The 19,888-nt window shown below is 43.6% G+C and overlaps 2 protein-coding genes across 5 annotated transcripts in view; both read left to right on the top strand.

Annotated features, from left to right (window-relative positions):
- Window positions 1-19,888, top strand: part of RABGAP1 (RAB GTPase activating protein 1) — a 76,873-nt gene that overhangs the window by 34,636 nt on the left and 22,349 nt on the right. The window lies entirely within an intron of this gene.
- GPR21 (G protein-coupled receptor 21) lies at window positions 4,480-16,656 on the top strand. Its single transcript, XM_064468658.1, has 2 exons — window positions 4,480-4,884; window positions 5,282-16,656. Exon 2 carries the CDS (start codon window positions 5,654-5,656, stop codon window positions 6,698-6,700), a length of 1,047 nt encoding a protein of 348 aa, XP_064324728.1. The 5' UTR covers window positions 4,480-4,884; window positions 5,282-5,653; the 3' UTR covers window positions 6,701-16,656.

Below are 19,888 nucleotides of genomic sequence, written 5' to 3'. Positions count from 1 at the left end.
CTGTGGCGTAGTGCAGAAGCACAAGGAGTTGATGTAAAACCTTTGCTCTTCAGTGCAAGTACAAGATGCAGTAAGCCTGTTTGAGTACTCCTAATCCAGTGCCCCTTCTCTCTTAATGTTGACCTCTATTCCTGTAGCTGCATTTGACTTCTGTCAGGCTTTTCATGACCCCATGCGGCAGCACAGTCCCAAATTAATAAGGATCTGTGTTGACAGCTGCTTCAAAAGCTTCTGGCCTCTTTCAGGGATTTTTTTTTCCCCCTTGTGTGCAGGGTGTTGGATGCAAGTGCCCCTGTATTTCTTCTGGCGTTCGCTTTCCCATGCAGTTTTGGCCCCTGGTGCTTGGTGAATCTGTGGTTTTTTGGCTTTCTTTTGCAAATTAACTGCTGCAAGGATAGCTTTTGCTTATTGTTGATGTGTGGCTACTGAATGACTGAAAAGGAGATGTCTTCTGTTGTGTTCTGCCAGTGAAGAAGGCTGTGTCTAGGCCTCTTCTTGAATCTGACTGGTGCATTAGAGACAGCACTGAAAGCGTGCCTCAAGATGTGCTCATTGCGTTCTAGTCATCATGACGGTAGTTATTAATTATTTGCTCCTTATTTCTTTGATAAATGTTAGCTGGGTTTTTGTATTCTGTGCTTTTGTTGTGCAGTAATGTCAAAGTTTCACCATTGTGGTCCTTCCACAAATTACTTTTGAGAATTTGCACGCCATCTGTGTGCAGTAATAAAGCTTTTAGCAACTCCAGATTGCCGCGCTCGTGGTGGAGAGTGTGGATGAAAGCCAGCCCAGTGAATTAAGGTCATGTCCCTACTGGGGACAGAAAGCAAACTCAAGGTAAAACAATCTAGACAATCCCTTTGAGAGGCATCTGTTCCTGGTAGGACTTTGGCAGACGTGGTTATGGCTGTTAATCTTCAGGCTTCCAGCCACTGAAAGGTAGGAGAAGAGACATGGGGACTCGCTCCAGGCGTTAATGGACACCTGCAGGAGAAATACTTCATGCTTTTAACAGTCATGGTGGATGGAAAGTATTGTTGAATAGAAAACTTGTAAAGCTAGCCACACAGGCAAGCACAGTTTTTTTTAAAAAAATAATCCTGATACAAAGCAAAATAGACAATAGTCACTTTTCAGACAAGGTTTTTAAAAAGGGTAAATACAACTACTGAATCTGTCACATCAGTGGCAATCTCTGGGTGAAGAAGTGCTTCATAATACCAAGATTTTAAGAATTTCAAGAGGAGAAGAAAAAAGCTTTTGGAGATAGGTCTGTGTGGGAGGAAATAATGTCCAAAGGAAAAAACCATGAACTCTTGTACCAGATAAATGCACTATATTAAGAAAATTACGATGTGAGAGGGACATCTTGTGGCACAAATAAAATAAAAAAATCCAGCGGCAGGAGGAGTACTGTGGGATGTTACCCCAGGGCTGCCATTTCTGGTAGAAATTCTAGGCCTGATAAGAGGTGAACTTGTTCCAGTTTTTTTTGTATAGCAGGACTCTTGCTACCCGCTTTCTCATCTTCCCACTCTCTTGTCTCCACAAGCAGAGGATTACAGTACACAAAAGTTCTACCAAATATAATCCTCTGTCTTGGTGCAAATGATACTAGTTTTTAATGAAGAAATAGATTAAAATGTGACAACCATTATTTACTGAATGTGTTGCTTCATCAGTAGCATAAAATATAACAGTACTTCAGCTGTGGGTGGCTAACATTTATTTTCCACATGTATCGCAATCACATTTCCAAATTTATATGAACATATGAAAGAATACACTTAATTTTCAGGAGTACAAAGGGCCGCAATTGTGTACGATCAACTGAAATTAAACCTAATGTACGTCTGTGAATCACGGTATAAGAAGTATGACGTAGTCTTGCTGTCAGTGTGCCTGAACCTCTAGATCCCTTGCTTGACTAGTTTTGATCATGTGGTGATAGAAGTTTAATTATCTTTTACAAGCAGTAGTTTTCCCAAGAGTTCTTGTTGTAACCTTGAGTGATTTCTTGAATACCTTTTAATAGTCTTAGATGAGGTTGTATTCTGTCACTGCAGAGCGTGGGAGAAGTCACAGAATCACAGAAATATTTGCAGTCTCTCACAGACCTCAGCCACCTGAACCACACGTCTTGATGTCTTTTAGAAGCTGTTCTCGGTGGGCTGGCTGTGCACTTGGCCACGGGGCTGGGGTAGCAGGCGGGTGCCTCTCCAGCCCAGTTACCTTCCAGTTGCAATTTACACCCTTTGCTGTCCACTTCGGTCTGGCTTCTGGTGCAGGGGTGCTTAAGAGAATTAACTTGAGATATTGCTGGTTTGGACTTGGGTGTTTTAAGCAAGCAGGAGTAAGCTGGCATGAACTTTGACTGGAGTTATTCCTCTCAGCTTTGGAGAAATGATAGAATGTCAGTTAAAGTAAAACCAGATCTGCCTCTTCCACAGAAATACCTGTCAGCTGTATAGGAGTTAAGCTTGTACTTTTAATAAAAATCTAAACACCGAGGAGTTTGTGATTTGTGGTAACATCTTTTGTTTTGAAATCTCAGCAACCAGATGTTGTTTTGGTCAGTCTCGCCATTTCCAATACCACCTTGCTTTCATATATCTGAGATATATTTAAAGTTCAATGTATGTTGTTTTCTTAATGATGTTTATAATGTGTCTATTCGTGCCTAAGGATCCAGAAATACTATTTGAATCAATTGGTATGTAAATCATTCTCTGCTTTGGAAAGATAGGAGATCATTTCTCCAGCAGTAATTCAATCACAGCTTGTTTTTTTGTATAACCACAATACCCTTGCCTAAATTTAATTCAAAGTTTATGTTTCCTAGCTACAGTTCTAGTACTTAAATTGCCATGAGTAGGAACACCGTAAATTATAAGAAAAAATGAAGAACAATAGGAAAGGGATCTTTTGGGGGGTAAAGATAGGGCAGGAAAACTAAGTTTTTGTTTTGAAGCTTTTGCACAAGACTGACTAAAAATCTGCCACATCATGCTGTTGGCTGGCACAGATTTTTGACCAATACAAATGAATCGTAATTTTTTTTTTCTAATTACAGGTCAGCTAAAATCCTGAGCGTTGCAGTGCGATTGCTTTGAGATCTATCCCTTTGGCTGCAACTCATTTTCCATTAGGTATCCCACAGAATACAAACGTTTAGCTTAGGTTAACCAAAACTTTTGGGTTTGTTGGTATCAGTAGAATTCAGTGTGTGGGCTTACACTCGTAAGGATGCCAGTTGCACGCTTTCATTTTTGACAAAATAATTCTAATTGCTGAAGAGCCTCACTCCAGTCTCTTACTGGTTCGATCAGTTCGAAGGCCAATTCCTGTAGCGATGGGCCCGTCCGAAGCCGTGGCAGTGGAGCAGTCAGTATCGGGGCTGGAGAATGAGCTTCCGCATTCCACGGGAATGTGTTTCCAGCACGTCAAGGGAGTGAAACGCTCCTGACAAACAAGAACATAGGAGTATCCTGTGATGACATCTTTGCCTTGGCTGCAACAGAGAGGTTTTTCTGGTTGAATACGCGTGATGGTATTAGCTTATATTGGGAATACAAGTTTAAGTTCTGTGTTGTGAATACCTTGTGTGTTTGCTCTCTGGAATGTCATTGGGTTTTCTAGTTTGTCTGGTTTGGTGTAGGTTGTCTTGGGGACAACAATGCCTTTGGGTTTTCTGGGTAGGTGTGCGGGAGGTGTTTCCCTAACGGGAGCAACATCTGGATTACTGGTGGGACACTGTTCTCCAAAACCCCCTTGGTTTCAGGGGTCCTAAGCAACACAAACTATACCTAGCAAAGACACGTTTATTCCAGAATAAGCATTTCCCCAAAAGGGCTCGGATGGAAAAAGCGTTAACTGACGACTAAACATTTGAATTTGTGTCCTTGCTTTGGATGGGTTAATTCGGACAGGCCCCCCAGTTCAAGAGAGACAGGGAACTACTGGAGAGAGTGCAGTGGAGAGATAACGAAGCTGATCAGGGGGCTGCAGCATCTCCGTGATGCGGAAGGACTGAGAGACCTGGGTCTGTTCAGCCTGGAAAAGAGAAGACTATGGGGGGATCTCATCAATGCTTATCAATATCTGAAGGCGGGTGTCAGGAGGATGGGGCCGGGCTCTTTTCAGTGGTGCCCAACACCAGGCCAAGGGGCCACGGGCACAAGCTGGAACACGGGAAGTTCCACCTGAACATGAGGACAAACCCCTTCCCTGTGCGGGTGCCAGAGCAGGGGCACGGGCTGCCCAGGGAGGCTGTGGGGTCCCTTCCCTGGAGACATTCACCCCCCGCCTGGACGCGGCCCTGTGCCCCTGCTCTGGGGGTGCCTGCTCCAGCAGGGGTGGGACGGGGTGAGCTCCAGAGGGCCCTTCCAGCCCCCGCAGTCTGTGACTCCGTGAACCTGCCGTGCAGAGCGGTGCTGAGAGGAGGCAGGAGCAGGGGCGGGCGCTGGGTGTCCGTCTGTAGGAGCGGGCCGTGGGTGTCTGTCTGTCTGTCTGCGGGGCCGGGCTGTGCGGGGGAAGAGCCCGCAGCCGCCGCCGGGAGCGGGGGAGACCCGCCGGTGATCCCGGAGGCTGCGGGGTCGCGCCGGGTGAGGCATCCACCGCCATCGGCGGTGAAACTCGTTTTGAGTGGAAAACCCGCATTTCCGAGGCTGCGGCCGGGCTCTGCCGTTCCCTCCCGGGGCCGGGCCGGGGGCTGCGGCCCCGCTCCCCGCCGGCGCCGCGCCCTCCTCCGCGCTCCTGCCCGCCTCCCTCCCCTTCCTCCCCGCCGTCCCCTCCCCCTGGCTCCGCATCGCCGCCGCCGAGCACACGCCGCCCGTGCCGGCGCTCGGCCGAGGATGCTCTGGGGCTTTTGTTCCCCTGCGGCAGGTAGGGGCCCGGGGCGGCGGGGCCGGGCCGGGCGGGGGGCGGCTGGGCGGCGGCGGCGGTCGCGGCGGCGCGGGCCGGGGAGAGGCGGCGAACAAAAGCGTCGTTGCAAAATGGAGCCAGGAGAGAAAGGCTGGACCCCCTCCCCGCCCCGCGCATCCCTCCGCCTGCATGGCCGGCGGGGGGAATTTCGGGGAGGCCGCCTCGTCCCCCCCCTCCCCGCTCCCCGGGCTGCTCTCCGGCCGGAGCCCGGGACCCCGGGCCGGGAGCGGGGGGGAGCCGGGCCGGGAGCGGGGGCCGCCGGCGGATGGGAAGCGCTGTAGCAGGGCGTGGGGATGGAGGTGGCGGCGCGGGGGGAGAGGCGGGTCTGTAAAACACTTTCCCCCTTCTCTTCTGTCAGCCTTCGGGAGGACTCTCGTCCTGACTCGGTGAAGGTTCCTTCTCCCTCTTTCCCCGACCCCTCGTCCCTCCTCGGCGAGGCAAGCCCACCCGGGAGGGCTTGAATATCAGCCCTCTCCCGTGTGCGTGCGTGAAGTTGCTGACATGACTGCTGCTGTGTCCCGGTGCTCCAGTAGCGGCGGGGAGCCGGATTTAAAGGGGAATTGTGCTGCAGACAATGCACAGCAGCAGCATCTGGAGCAGCCCTGGGGACCGGAGCTTCGGTTTTGACATTGCTACACACGCAGCACCAGCCGCAATGACAGCAGCTGCCTGGAGTGGCTGCAGGCAGCAGGCAGGAGCATGAAGTAGAGAGATCACTGCAGTGCTCAAGATGAACTCCTCTTTGGTTGGCAACCAGAGTGGCCGGCCGTTCTGCCTCCTGGCCATTAGCTATTTGGAGACCATCAATTTTTGCCTCCTGGAAGTGGTTATTATTGTGTTCCTCATGGTGCTGATTATTTCGGGCAACATTATTGTGATATTTGTCTTTCACTGTGCACCTCTGCTGAACCACCACACCACCAGCTACTTCATCCAGACTATGGCGTATGCTGACCTCCTGGTGGGCGTGAGCTGTCTGGTGCCTTCTTTGTCTCTGCTGCACTATCCTATTGTTGCAAGTGAGTCCTTGGTTTGCCAAATCTTTGGTTACGTGGTATCGGTGCTGAAGAGCGTCTCCATGGCCTCTTTGGCGTGCATTAGTATTGACAGATACATCGCCATCACAAAGCCGCTGACCTACAACACGCTGGTTACCCCGTGGAGACTCCGAATCTGCATTCTGATCATTTGGCTGTACTCCTGCCTCGTCTTCTTACCCTCCTTCCACTGGGGAAAGCCTGGATATCACGGGGATGTGTTTCAGTGGTGTGCCAATTCCTGGAACACCGATCCCTATTTTACCCTCTTCATCGTGGTGATGCTCTACGCCCCGGCTGCTTTCATCGTCTGCTTCACTTACTTCAACATCTTCCGCATCTGCCAGCAGCACACCAAGGAGATCAACGAGAGGCGAGTGCGCTTCAGCTCTCAGGATGGGGAGGCTGGGGAGGCGCAGCCTTGCCCGGACAAGCGCTATGCCATGGTTCTTTTCCGCATCACCAGTGTTTTCTACATCCTCTGGTTGCCCTACATAATCTATTTTCTGCTGGAGAGCTCCAATGTCTATAGTAACCGCGTTGCATCCTTCTTGACCACTTGGCTTGCCATTAGCAACAGTTTCTGCAACTGTGTCATTTACAGTCTCTCCAACAGTGTCTTTCAGAAGGGGCTTAAGCGTCTCTCAGGGGCTATTTGTGCCTCTTGCGCTAGACAGAGGGTAGCTAAGGACTCCTCTACCTCTAGGAGCAAAAGATCTTCCAATGGATGTCATGTCTAAGACGCCTATCAGCTGGACTGGGAAGTGCAGGGACAATTCCATAAATTGCAAAATAAGTTAAATGTTATTTTAAGATGTCCAGATTTGCAAAAAGGTTTCTGAGAAATGCTGCTGACATAGAAGAATCAGGAGCACATATCATTGTGATTTCACTTGAAAAAATTATTGCTGTGGAGGAGGCTGTGGAGCTTCACCTCCATATTCGTTTTTAAGAATAAAGCTGTATCTTGACACTTACCTCTCCAGCTGGTGTGACTGAATGGAGTGGGTGTCTGAGAGCTTCGGCAAAATGTAGTCTTTCTTACAGCTTTACTAGGTTCTTTCGAGATTCGTGCTTCACATGTAAATGATAGATCTGAAGTGGAAATGTCACAGTATATGGTATATTACAGGGATTTTTTAATATATGCCAAAGTATATTGACACGGTGTTCCAGCATCATAACAGAAGGGGCCAAACAATTTGTTTTTCAGTGCTACCTAGACAGGACTTCTAGAATGGTAGTGAACAATGGGAACATTTTAGCGTGAACTTAAAGTCTTATTGAGCCATGAGTGCAGCGATGTGATCAGAACAGTCGTATGCTTAGGAGGACTGATCTGGCTTCCGCGCCCTGTTCCTCTGGTAGGATGCATGTATGCGATCAGAGTGCGGCATCTGCATTTTCCTGTTTGTTGTGAAATAAGAAGAAAAACTGGGATCAGACCAAATTTAGCGGTTAAATAAAATGTGTTTTGATAAGTGAAGAGAAAATACATGTCGCTTTATGATACCAGAGTTGTGGCAGCCACTCGAGGATGATGCCAACATGTGAAAATTATTCTCAAACCAGTGGAGAAATGCCATGGTTTTGCATGTGGAAATTTTCTCAAGAACAACTTTAAAAATAACATGTCCCTCTTTTTTTTTTTTTTTAATCTGAATTCTTCTGATATTTTACATACTAGAACTCAAGGGGAAATGAAAGAAAACAATTGTCTTCTAAACAGCTAAGGGAACTATGTTGTAAATTTAACTGTAGTATTTGAGCTATTCATAAGTGCACAGAGCTAAATCAGAGACATTTTTCTTTAGCCTTTGTGGGATTAAAGATGGTTCGAATATAGCAGGAGCTAAATCCTGTCAGCAAACGCATATCTGACTGGTCAAACAAAGTCAGTATCCGAGAAACAAAATCTCATTGACCGCAGCTTTTTCAAGCTAGTTTAGATTAAATATTTTTGAGTACTCTAATGCTGTTAAGAAGGCAGTATGGCCTGCAAATTGATGAGTTTTCTTAAAGAATATCCTTGTCCTTTTACTGATGCCATATTAGAAAATGAAAGTGAACCATGTATTCCTGTAATACCAAATTACAGTCTACATCATCTTATCTCGCCCTGTCCCTGGTCAGGGCTATCCCCCCGCCACACCTCTGCTCTGAGAGCAGGTTATACACCGTGGCCATCCGCAGTTTGCTTCCTTCGTCCTGTTTCGAGTTGGTGCGTTGGACTGCTGTGAGCCTGGGGAATTCTGTGAGCTCGTGTGTCACGGTGTGCACTGGTGGTTAGTCATCGTGGGAAAGGAAAAATATTAGGGAGAAGTAATTTGATTTTTTTTAGAATGGGAGTAACTCTCTTGGCCCAAGGGAAGACTCTATTTTTCTTAAATGGTTTCAGGTCTACTGTTGTTACAGATCAAGATCATCCTCTTTTTAGTACTCTACCCTGTCCCTCCTGCAAGCATAGTCATACCCTCCTCTCTGGTCTGCTGCGAGCCCTGGCCTCTCGTCTTCCGTGCGTTGCCCTGGAGGATGACAGCTTGTGTCTCTGTCCTGTGTTTGCACGTGCAGCGACTGCTGCAGACCAGCCTGCTTGCTGCCCATCCGCATTTACTCCAGTACAGTCTTGTCAGGCTGCCAGTGAGGAAACAGGGAAGAGAAGAGAGAGCGGTGGGATGAGGCACTCCTGGCACGGCTTGTGCTTGTCAGCACTCGTTGCTGGTAGATGTGAGTTCCTCTTACGGGTCTGTGCGTGTACCTGTTCCTGGGGAGGATGGGGCAGAACCCCCTGCTATTGCTGCCTAGTTCCGCTGTGAGTGCCCTGTTACAAAGCACGTTTAAGTCATATTTTGATCTGCTTTCAACGTATTTCATCAATAGTCCAAACCTCTCAATATAAACTTCCCCCTTAGGTCATCCGAAATTTTAAGAGCAAAGGTTGTCTAAACCCTGATGCCTTCGCAACGACATTTCTTTTTATCTTACGTAATAAGAGAGTGTCTAGAGCCAGGGCTTATGCTGTGATCCTTGCATGGACACGATAGAGGTGATCTGATCCGCAGAGCTCTCGCAGTCTGAATTTTGGTTAGAGACACAGACAGCTGTGGGGGGAGCAGAGCATAAGGGTGTAGTGAGTCATTTATAAATGGTATAATAAGCTCACAGCACATCAGCCAGCTAATTGTTCTCAAGTGTTTTGTAGGCATTATGGCAAAGGTGGGCTTTGGGGAACAATTTAAGGGCTTTAGTCACTAATATCAAAGTGTGTGCGTGGTATTTTTGGAACAGCCTCTCAGGTAAACTCCCAATAGCTTTTCTCTGGCTCTTCACCTTATCTAACATTTCCAAGTCTTTGAAGTGATGCAGTCTATCACTAAAATAGTATTTGATTAAATTTAATAGAAGAAAAGAATCTGCTAGGGCCTAAAACCCTAAAAATGGCAGTTTCAGGTTTATGTGGAAGCTGGAGAGCAAAGATTGTTGCTTTTTTTTTCATGGCATGAACAGAGGGGTTTGGGAGCATTGTGTGTTAGTTTTTGAGAATATGGAAAATTTTAAAGGGGTCTAAATCATGAGAGAGATTTAACTCAAGATGAAGCAGTTGCTACTTCGGCTATAAGCCTAGAATTGTACTTAAAGTGTAGTGGGTGTTACAGATGCAGATGCATGCTTGCAGCTGTTGTGGCTTTGCAGCTAAGGTCCAGTTATAACATTCCTAACAGCCAGGCTTTTGTTCAGTTGCCCTATTCATCTCGAAGTCTTCCTCAGCTCAGATGATTTCCGTGAGAGGTGAAAGTCAGAATCGGGAAGTCTCCAAGAGATGAGGACAGAGAGGAGTTGCAGCCAGTTGATGCATTCAAGTTTCATCCTGTGTTTTTACAGACGCTTTTAGATGTTGCTTCAGTGGCTTAGATTTAGTGTCAAATGTTTCTATTTTTATCTGTGTTAATTTATTGATTTTAAAAAAAAATTTAAGTTACTTTTTTTCCTCTTAATTTAATGTTGTTCTAGGTGTATATGTGGTTAGATGTTTTAAATATAACATTTGAGTGTGTCGTCTTCAGTGAAATTGCATGGGGGTGAATCTTGCTCACTGTGCCAACCGCGGAAGAAATAATTTTGCAGCATATTACCTTGTTTGCTCGACAGTCCATTTAACATCCTTTGTCATATCGTTAACGTGAGGCGCAGTAGTGCTTTTCATCGCAATCTGTGCTATGAAGTGTTAGGCAGCAAACTTTCCAGTTGGATCACTTTCATCGCTGTACACAGGAATCTAATACCTTCTTGGCTATATTTTTATCCGAGTGTGCATGGTGCTTTAGAGCATTTAGGTGTCAAGAGCATTGCACAGATGAATGCCACGCCAAGGAGAATATGGAAATCAAATTATGTATTCATAAAAATTGTGTTGTGATATGATTAAGTGAACTGATTTTGAAGTTCCTTCTCAGACTATATATATTTTTTTTTTTTTCATTAGGGTTATCTGCCTCACTTTCAAGTTAAGCTGCTAGAAGGGTTCAGACTGCAGGATGCAGTTCAGTGGCGTTCTTTTAGTACCATGGAAAGGATTTTATACACACAACTTCTGAGAAAGTGATCATTTGCTTCAGCTAGACCTCTTAAAAAAATTTTTTTTTAAGTTTACTGGAAGTTTAGGTTGTGATTATATTATCATTTTCTAAATAGGCTGGCAGAAAATCTGTGAAATACTCTTTTTTTTATAATCTCCAATCCAGTGACGGTATTTTTTTAGCTCGAGATATCTTTTGTGTGAAACAAAAGTTTTGCTGTTACCTACTGTTAAGTTTTTTTAAATTAAATGTTACTAGTTTCTACAGTCTTTATTTGCTATTAGGGGTTTTGTACTTGTTTTTAAGCTTCTGATCTCTCAGAAATTTGTTTCTACTACTTGGAATTCTGACATGGCTCCATGTCAGAGTGCCAAGGGGCAATCTTGAATATTTGTGACAAATCTTTGACAAGAAGAAAGTGGTAAAAAGTGCCAAGACACAGAGAATCTCAAGAGTAGCACAAGGTTGCGTGAAGAGTCTTTCTTACAGCAGAGACTTGAATGGGAATTTCCAAATTTCAGCCTCACGCTGCATTGTTCCTTTCCTGCTCATACAAAGGTTTTACCTGTAAGAAATTTCAGCAGTTCGTCTGTTCTGAGAGAGACACTTCCAAGGCACGTACGTGGTGGAAACATTCAGCATGCAAATTTAATACACAGATTTTGGGGTATTTATTGTGGTGTTACCAGTTGCTGTGATGATAACAGATGTACTGTACGAGACAGAAGTCTGAAACATTTCAGCCTGATCTTATGCCACATCAGGATTTGAAGTTGACAGAACTAATTCAGGTCAGTGCTTTAAAAAAACTTATTTCTTAGGACCTAATATCTGAGCATAGCAGTCTACCTTTAGACATTACAAATGAAAGGCCCATTTAAAATTTTTCCAATTACTTGATTCACCTATTGTAGGTAATTTTAATTTCATAACAGGAGGTGGAGGTTTTGGAGGGCTGCTGTTGTTAACACGTTATTGGTTCTGGGTGCTTGAAGCACCTGCCAAAATATTTGCCTGACCTGGTCCTTATTTTGTTGTTTAGTTTCGAAACCTTTTTCTTCCCTTTTATATGACTCTGCAGAATACAGCGACACATCCTTTCTATGGTATATTCAAGATAAACTTAAATTTTACCTCACTGCCAACAGTATCTGAAGCTGGCAAAGCCCATGTTTTGTGCTGATGTTCTGCTGAGATCCAGGAGGTCTAAAGGCCTCTGTGGTTTTTATACTTCAATGGGGGAAAAGTAGCTGTCTTCCCTTATGCAACTTAAAGGGTCGGACGCTTTGCAGACCCTGGGAATGCTCTGTTGAGGCTTCCAGGAGGGGAGAGGCTGGGGCGTAACGGCAGCGGAGAAATGCCCAGGCCAAGTGCATTTGTTCTCCTGGTGAAAGCAGTGCTTCCTCCCTGCTGTCTCAGCCTGCCTGTGTCTTTCAATCCATTTTCTGCTCTTCTCTTTCCATTCCTATTGCTGAAATTTGGAGCTCTAGAGGCCATGGTTGACATAGGGCGTTTCTTATTCATAATCGTTGTATGATGAATACTGTTGTTTGTATGTGGCTGCGGTCTCAGCTCAATCAGGTATATTAAATCTATTACTCGCTTCAGGGTCCCTGAGACTTTGTGACGGTGTGGGCTTGAAATGCGTTTGGCTGAGGTCAGGTTAGACCTAGGGATAAGCTATAGCTGCTGAGACCGCTGGGCCATCAGCATTTACAGTCTCCAGCAAAGCAAACAGCCCCTCCTTTAGGATGATGGGAGAATCCCCCGCTGTGAAAACAAGCCATTTTACACTAGAAAAGTGTTCTCCTGACTTCTCAACTCTTAAAGCTTCTCCATTGTTACTTCCCTTGTTGCAGAGGTACCACTTTGAAAGACATTTTCTGCGAAGGCAGACAATTTAATACCAAAATTTTGTATGTAAAATGTGTTTGGAGGAGGGAGAGCTCTTCAGAATTAAAACTTAGTAGTGTAAAATGAGATGTAGTTGTATTTAGAGAAAGAAACTGAAAGTTGTGGCCAGTGGAAACAAACAAAGGAAGCCCGCTGGACAGCTGTGCCTGCGCTGATGGTAGGATGTAAATTGCAGTTCTATCAAAACAATGGAGTATTTCATTTGGGTCATATCCTTTGCAATAAATTTTTCATAAGGGATGGAGTTTAACTTCTTGCTTTTGCTTTGCTGCACTCCAAAGGCAGCTCGTCTGAGCCTCGGGGGTCCCACACCCGCAGCAAACAGATTCCCGTCAGACCTGGAGTGACAATCCAAACAGGGCGATACCAGTCAGGGTCATGGGTGACTATCTGAGGTGTTCGAGCAGTAGGGTAATAATCCGATGTGACATAGGTTGTGTAGTCAGCTTCTCAGGTGTTTTTTTTTCTCTGACACAAGGTTTTTTAGGCAGGTGAAATGTTTTGCGTATGCAGGCAGCTTTGCTGATGGGTCTCCGCTTGGTATTGACTTCTGTCACGTTTCAGTTCTTATTCTGATTGCAGTCTCTGTGTCTGCTCCACATGTGTTTAGTGGTGGTTGCAAATGGAAGTGTTTGCGATTTCACCCATATCATATTTGGATCTCTTGAGCTTTAGCACTTAATGAAAACGTTAATGTGGGTTACGTTCCTGCGTCCTGATCCAGGTTGTTTATTTAGAGCCTCTTCAGCAATCTGTCTGGGCAAAACCGATTCTCTAGCTAGTGAATTTGTGGTCAATTACACTGAGAAACAGAAGTTGTTAAAGTCATCTTTGTTTTGGCCTGAAGACACTGGCGGGGAGCGTCACGATCACTGAGCTGATCAAAGGAGGCGCAGGCTCTGCTGCGGGGGAGACCAGGAGGCCAAGTCACTGCAGGACTGTTACCTGGACGCAGGTTGGTAACTGGTGCCTTCGTTTGCTGAGAAGTTTTTAGAAATGCCGAGCGGATGCACGTTCCGTTAGGTTATATTGAGAACCGGGGTTTAGATAGACAAACACGTTTTGAAGTTAGCAGTCGCTGCTGGTGCGGAGGGGTGCCACGCCTGGGCAGCGCCTTTGCATGAGGCAGCGCCTGAGATGCAGCATGAGGGTGCCCGGGGTGGCGTGGGAGAGCGAAGGGAGTCTGGCCCTGTTGTTCTGACTTCTTTCTTTTTATGAATTTGTAAGATGAGGATAGCGGTTTTGTAATTCAAAGCTTTGGCTTCTTTCTGATGGTCGTTACTGGAGATCCTTTAATTAACAAAATAAATAAATTCAAGTAACTCCTTGTAAAGATGAACTCAAATCTTGCTGTGCATATGCGAGTCATTCTTAAATGTGACAAAGATCACGGGACACAAGCAATCAAATGCTTAATAAACCAAGTCATTACTTTTATGGTAAATTGAAAAAAGTTGTTCTGGGATTTCAACGGTAAATGAATCCTTGAAAATCAATGATTAGATTAGTAAAGGATGATGTTTTAATATGCTGGCGGGAATATAGAGGGATTTGTCAGGGGAAGCAAAAACAGACTTTGCACTAAAGTGGCTTAGGTATATTTATAGTGCTAGTGATTTTGTGTGTGTGTGAAATCTTTGGACTATTTTAATATAATGTGAGGCTTTGAGCTTTAGCTAACTCAAGTTGCTCGTTTTATGAAGTTACATTAGTACCACACTGTGAAGTATTTTTAAATATTAGCATTACTGAGTATTAAAAGTATTTCATAAAAAAAAATTTTAAAAAGCATTTTCTGTAGATGCTGTCAAAGGAATTGATGTTTAGTGTACAAAGAAATAAAACCCTGAGGGCTGTAAGGTACCTGTATGTTTCTGATCACCTCGGTTTTTGAGGGGTTAGGTATTTCTTGAGGATAAATTGTTGTCATTAAAGCATACTAAAAATAATGGTGCAGTTAATCCTTTCAGATAACGGGAAGCAGCATTACCTCCAGCCACACTTTTGAACTGTCTGAAAGGATTTGCAATCACATATATTGTCTTCACAGACTTAACGTCTTTAGAAATGCTGTACAGCACAGTGTTTTGCGACTTCCTATGCTGATAAATTTCTCTCTGTATGTAACCTTCGAAATCTAGTTTCTATTGTAATTCTAGCATGAAAACACTAGATTCAATTTTGTATTTCTCTAATGAATGCAGCAGGATGGAAATGAGTTTGCAATTGCTAATGATGAGCTTTTTTACTGTTCTTAATACTCGTGGGTATGTCTTTTTTCTTCAGGGATTTCAAAATTGTATTAGTACCTTTTTTAATTGGTTTTTTTTCCACATGCTGTTTACAATTAAACTGCAAGCATGGGAGGCTATGCGTGCATGTGCTTTCAGGTTGCTTTGCTGAACGAAATACAGTGGAGCGATCTTACTTTAAAGGATGCTTGCTTTTCCTTGTGTCCCACCTGTCTCCTTGCGCCTTCACCGTCACTGGGGCAGCAGAAGCCACTCGTGAGATTGTTTCAGTGTGTTCTGTGGAGATTTGACATTTGCCAGGGGGTTGTTTGGAGGAGTTTTGTTTGGGAGGCAGTCCGGCTCCGTACAGGAGCAGCGTTATGACTGGTAGTTTTTTCCTATGTCAGTGAAAAGGTCAAGAATAGACAAAATCACAGGTAAGAATGTGTATGTGTGTGTTTGTAAGAACTTTGTGCGCCTTTTAATGCTGGAAATTGTTTTGTATTAAAAGATGAGAAAGAGGTGTGTGTGTGAAACCCCTGCTATGAAGAGCTATGGGAAAAAAATCCACCAAAGCAGATTAGAAAAGCAAACAGGTGAATTAGAGCCAGTCCAGCCCTCAAGACGCTAATGCCGTGTTTAATTCTGACGCAGTGGGGAGCATTAAGGCGGCAGTCTGGGCTGCTCGGTGTTCCTCGCCTCTGCCTGGGTTTGCTCTGGTTTGTACTCTGCAAGGGAAGGGGGAGGTGGTGAAGATGGGTGTTTTGATACGCAAGGCAGCTGAGGAAGGGTTATTGCTGTGGCTCCAGAATGACGTATTTTGTGCCAACTCAGAACTGCTGTTAAAATCCAGGGGAGAGGGGTGCTTCTACCCCGCCGTTTTAATAGACGTTTCCATAGCTGATTTTTCAACTAAGACTAATAATAAGAAAAACTACAGTTGAGCCAAAAATGACAAATGTTACTGATTTAAAATAATACTTGCATATTTTTAAATATTAAATGAAACGAGATAAATCGGAAGCATGTAAATATCTGTTTCTAAATCTTTGCATAATTATTTCCAAGAGGTAATTTTGCTATGAGCTATTAAAACTCGAAGAAATGTATTATTCCCTTTGAGATGATCTGTACCCAGCTGTGTCATACATCCCTTGACTTGTTTCCTTTTTGCTGTAGATGTACATACGTATACGTGTGTGTGTGCGTGCTGTGTGACCGTACAATTACTGTCATGTTAAATGGTGTGTTTTAAAATACATGTATACACATATACGTGTAAAATACATGCATGTATATATATGTATTTTAAAACAATTTATTTAACACGGCGGTAATTGTACAGTCACACGGTTTAGAGCTTTGTACAATATGTAATTTTAAGAATGTCAATGTGGTTCTTGGCGAGTTTTATAAACACTTTTCTGAATCTGTTATCAGCACTTCCCATCCTAAGAGAAACTGCACATTTTTCAGTGATTGTTCCACTGGTTACATTTTTGTCTGCCATTTGTTCTGGATTGATGTAATCTTGATACTACTAAAATTTCAAGGGCTGTTGACGCATTTCACATAGCGTAGGATTGCCTGTTCTCCAAATATATGGATCATGCATCAACAGTACTAAGTAGCCTTACTGTTTTGCCTAAAAGCCTAGCTAATTTATTTAATATTCTCTCTTTAAAGAGAGGTCTCTGGAAGGGGTAGCGTGTTTTAGGATGCTCCTTCTCTTTAAAGGGAAACTCAGAATTGAATAGCAGTACTTGTTGATCAGTGATATTATTGTAGCCAAAGGATGCATGGGTGGTTTAATAGGAAGTTTTTGCTTCAAGTTTCTTGATGACATGTAGTGTTCTACAGAGCCGTGTGAAGAGTGTAGTTTTTTATTCTGAAATGCACTTGTACACTTTATTTGAAAGGTCTGAATGGATCATAAATACATTTAAGAAATAAATGATATGTCACATGTTTTCACGTCTTGTCTTGGATGACTTTTATGTAACTGTGCTGACAAAGGTGTGTTCCTTTGGGAGTGGGTGGGGTTTTTTCCTCTTATCTTGATTGCTCTAAATAGTCTGGCTTGTACGTAATTGCCAAGAGCAGGAAAACCTTCCAGCATGCGTTCTGTGTTTATGCTTTATCCATACATGATGTCGGGCACTGTAGGCAAACTCCTCTCTATAATTTTCCTGTGGGAAACTTGAGCCCTAAAAGGAAACGAACACAGCAAAAGGGCTGGATATCACAAGGGATTCACTTTTATTTTTAGAATTGAACTATATTGCCATATTTGGACTGAAAGTATGCTGTATCAATGCATTATTGTATCAAATTGCAGACACTTAACCATTCTGAATTTGTCTAAATTATTCAGGTTTTTTTCCACAAATACTATTTATTTATGAATGCTCTTGGTAAGTGCTAATTCCAGGTCACACGTTCTGTGGCGGCATTTCTTGGGAGAAGTTAACAAGTACATTGCTTTGAGAGTGGATTTTGTGATCTTTCCTTAACGTCTTAGTAACAGGTGTAACTCTTCTTACCGAAACCTCACAGCGGTTTGGTCGAAGACAAATGCAGGAAATGCACTCTGTGTAAAAGTCAGTGTAAATATTGCTTGCTAAAAGTAAACTTGGGAGTGCCATCAGCCTGCAAAATAGACCTGGTGACACGGTGTCCTATTGACATGGAAAATAGCTATCGAAAGACCTTTTAATATTTTCAGGTGTACTTAAAATGTACAGATCTGCTCAAAATAACTCATCCCCATTGTGTAAGGTCACTCTTGTTGCTGCTGCCCATGGAAGTTTTGGAGTTCTGGCTTTTTCTGCTCATTGCAACTGCTGACAGCTGTCAGCTGGCTTGTTGCTCTCTTGAATGGCTGGTCTGTGCCCTGCACAGAGGTGCCTTGCAACGACGTGCCACATGCTGATCTGACCCTGGGCAAAGCAGGTAAAATTCCACTGACTGGTTGAGTCTCTGGACCCTTCTCTCAGTAATCTCTGATCGTGTGAAAAATCCTTGCGAAGTCAGTGGGACCTTCCTAAGAAGTAATCGCCGTGTGAAAGTTGATCCCATTGTGGCAAGAGAGAGAATCAAGCAGAGTTTGGGTTTTTGTGATGTATGAGTCAGATAACTCACCCCAGTGAGCAAACTTCCATATTTTGAATCATTCTCAGGGTGGGGGCAGGGGGAGATCTAAAGTTTGGACCTCACCATTGTTCCATTTTCATGTTGGTTTTAAAGCCATTACCTAGACACAGGTTGTCTTCATGTTTTATGCCCCCATCGGATTTCTCCAGTAGCTTGGTGAGACAGGAGATGATCTTTGGGTGCCAAAGTCATTTCCAGCAGGCAGATTTGCTTCTCTGGAGATTTCTTATTTCAGGTTCTTTTCATCACAAATCTTGTCCCTTCAGCAATTATTTGCTGCTGCTTCTTCATCCTGTTGGGTTTATGTAGGGGATTACAGCTGCTGAAAAATGTAAGCAGATCAGCCCCATGAAGGAGATACTAGAAACTCCGGCTCTTCCAAGTCTTCTAATTGTGGCTTAAGCTACAGAAGAAGCTTCTAAAGTAACATGGCTCAGTCTGAAGACGTTGATGGAGGTTGTAACTGCATGGTGTGGTTTGCTGGAATGGTCCCCAGAACATCACAAAAGCACAAGGAAAATGTCTTTTCACTGTGTCCAGTTTAGGAGGTGGGAACCAATATGCTTTTATAGACAGGCTGATACAATAGATGAGCTTTTATCTGCTGGACTGCGTTCTGGTTTCCGTAATTACTCACACAGTTTCTTTTAAAATCAACTGGAGAGGAAGGTTTCAGTATAACTCTCCTAATATTTTAAAGTGCATAAAAGAGGGGGAGGAAGGGTATGTTCTTAGTCTGAGGATCTACATTTTCCTGCTTTCCTTCGGAGCAGTGAACTGTTATGAGAATTTTAATCTTCACTACACTTGCCTCAGTTCTCATGGCTGTGTTCCATTCTGTTTTCTTTATTACTTTCTTTTTCTTCCTGTCATTCTTAGCTTTCTATTTTTCAATCCCAGTTTGTGAAGGGTGTGGGTTCAGAAGGGTTTCCTTCAGTTCCCAGTCCCCTGAAAGCATGAGAAATTGCCCATTGAGCCAATTCTCACAGCAAGGTATAAAAATAGGAGTAAAGAAAAGGTTACACAATGCTTGGATTGCAGCAGTTTGTACTAATGGGGAGATTTCAAAGCCATGGTTTGAAAAACATTTTTTTTAAACCTTATCATTTCCGTTAATTTTTCTCTCCCCAAGCTATGTTTCAGCTGCAGGAACTAGCGTTACAGATTACTTGAAGAATTGTACTGAAACATAGGAGTCAAGTGCTGAACAAGTCACGCAAAGCCAGAGAGAGACCACTAATTAGTTCTCTTCAGCCATAATAAGTGATTTGTTTGAGAAGCCTACACTCAGTTTCCAACCAGATGCTTTGGTCTCTGCTATTAAATAAGTGGATTAAAAGGCAAGTGTATTTAAGATTGTTTTGCCATTGAAGCAGAACAGAGGTAACCCTCTTGTTTGGTCCCACAGGCTGCTATTAGCAGTGAACAGTACCTGTGCTCTTGCAAAGCACAGTTCTTTGCTGTAATTCAGTCTTGGAAACTTTTAAGAAACCGAAAGTCATCACTAAGACTGTATTCACATGCTTTAAAGTTTTCAGAATTGTTTCTGAGTATTGTCTTTCCTGACTTGCAAAACCAGCTGAAGCTAACAGCCGGCCATTCTCTTACGTGTCTTTGTCCACTTGAAAGGTTTATATTTATATGAAATTTATTTAGCTTTGGAGTTTGTTTGCTTCCAATTTCCTTAAAATGAGACAGGCCTCTTTGGCATGTTAATAATTATCAAATTGGGATGCTGAACAGGACTTTTGCTATAATTTCCAAAACAATCCAATAACTGATTCTAATAACAGTGTAATGCTTTCCTAATGAATTGTCTGTATTAAGCCACAGAGAGGAGCATTAACCTTGGATTAAAATCAGAAGAGAAAATCAAGCACACTGTGGTAATTTTTTTCTTCACAAAATCATTTTGCAAAATAGAATAAGATCAACTAAAAGCTGTATTTAATGATCTTCACACTGATTACATCATGTACTTTTTAATTAACTCTTGTACTTCTAACTTTTTTCCATTTGTCTAACAGAAGCATGGGTTATTTGAATATAGGAA

The sequence above is a fragment of the Phalacrocorax carbo genome, chromosome 18 (assembly GCF_963921805.1).
Source record: "Phalacrocorax carbo chromosome 18, bPhaCar2.1, whole genome shotgun sequence".
In the NCBI taxonomy this organism is placed as follows: domain Eukaryota; kingdom Metazoa; phylum Chordata; class Aves; order Suliformes; family Phalacrocoracidae; genus Phalacrocorax; species Phalacrocorax carbo.
This window is presented reverse-complemented; position numbering and strand designations above follow the sequence as displayed.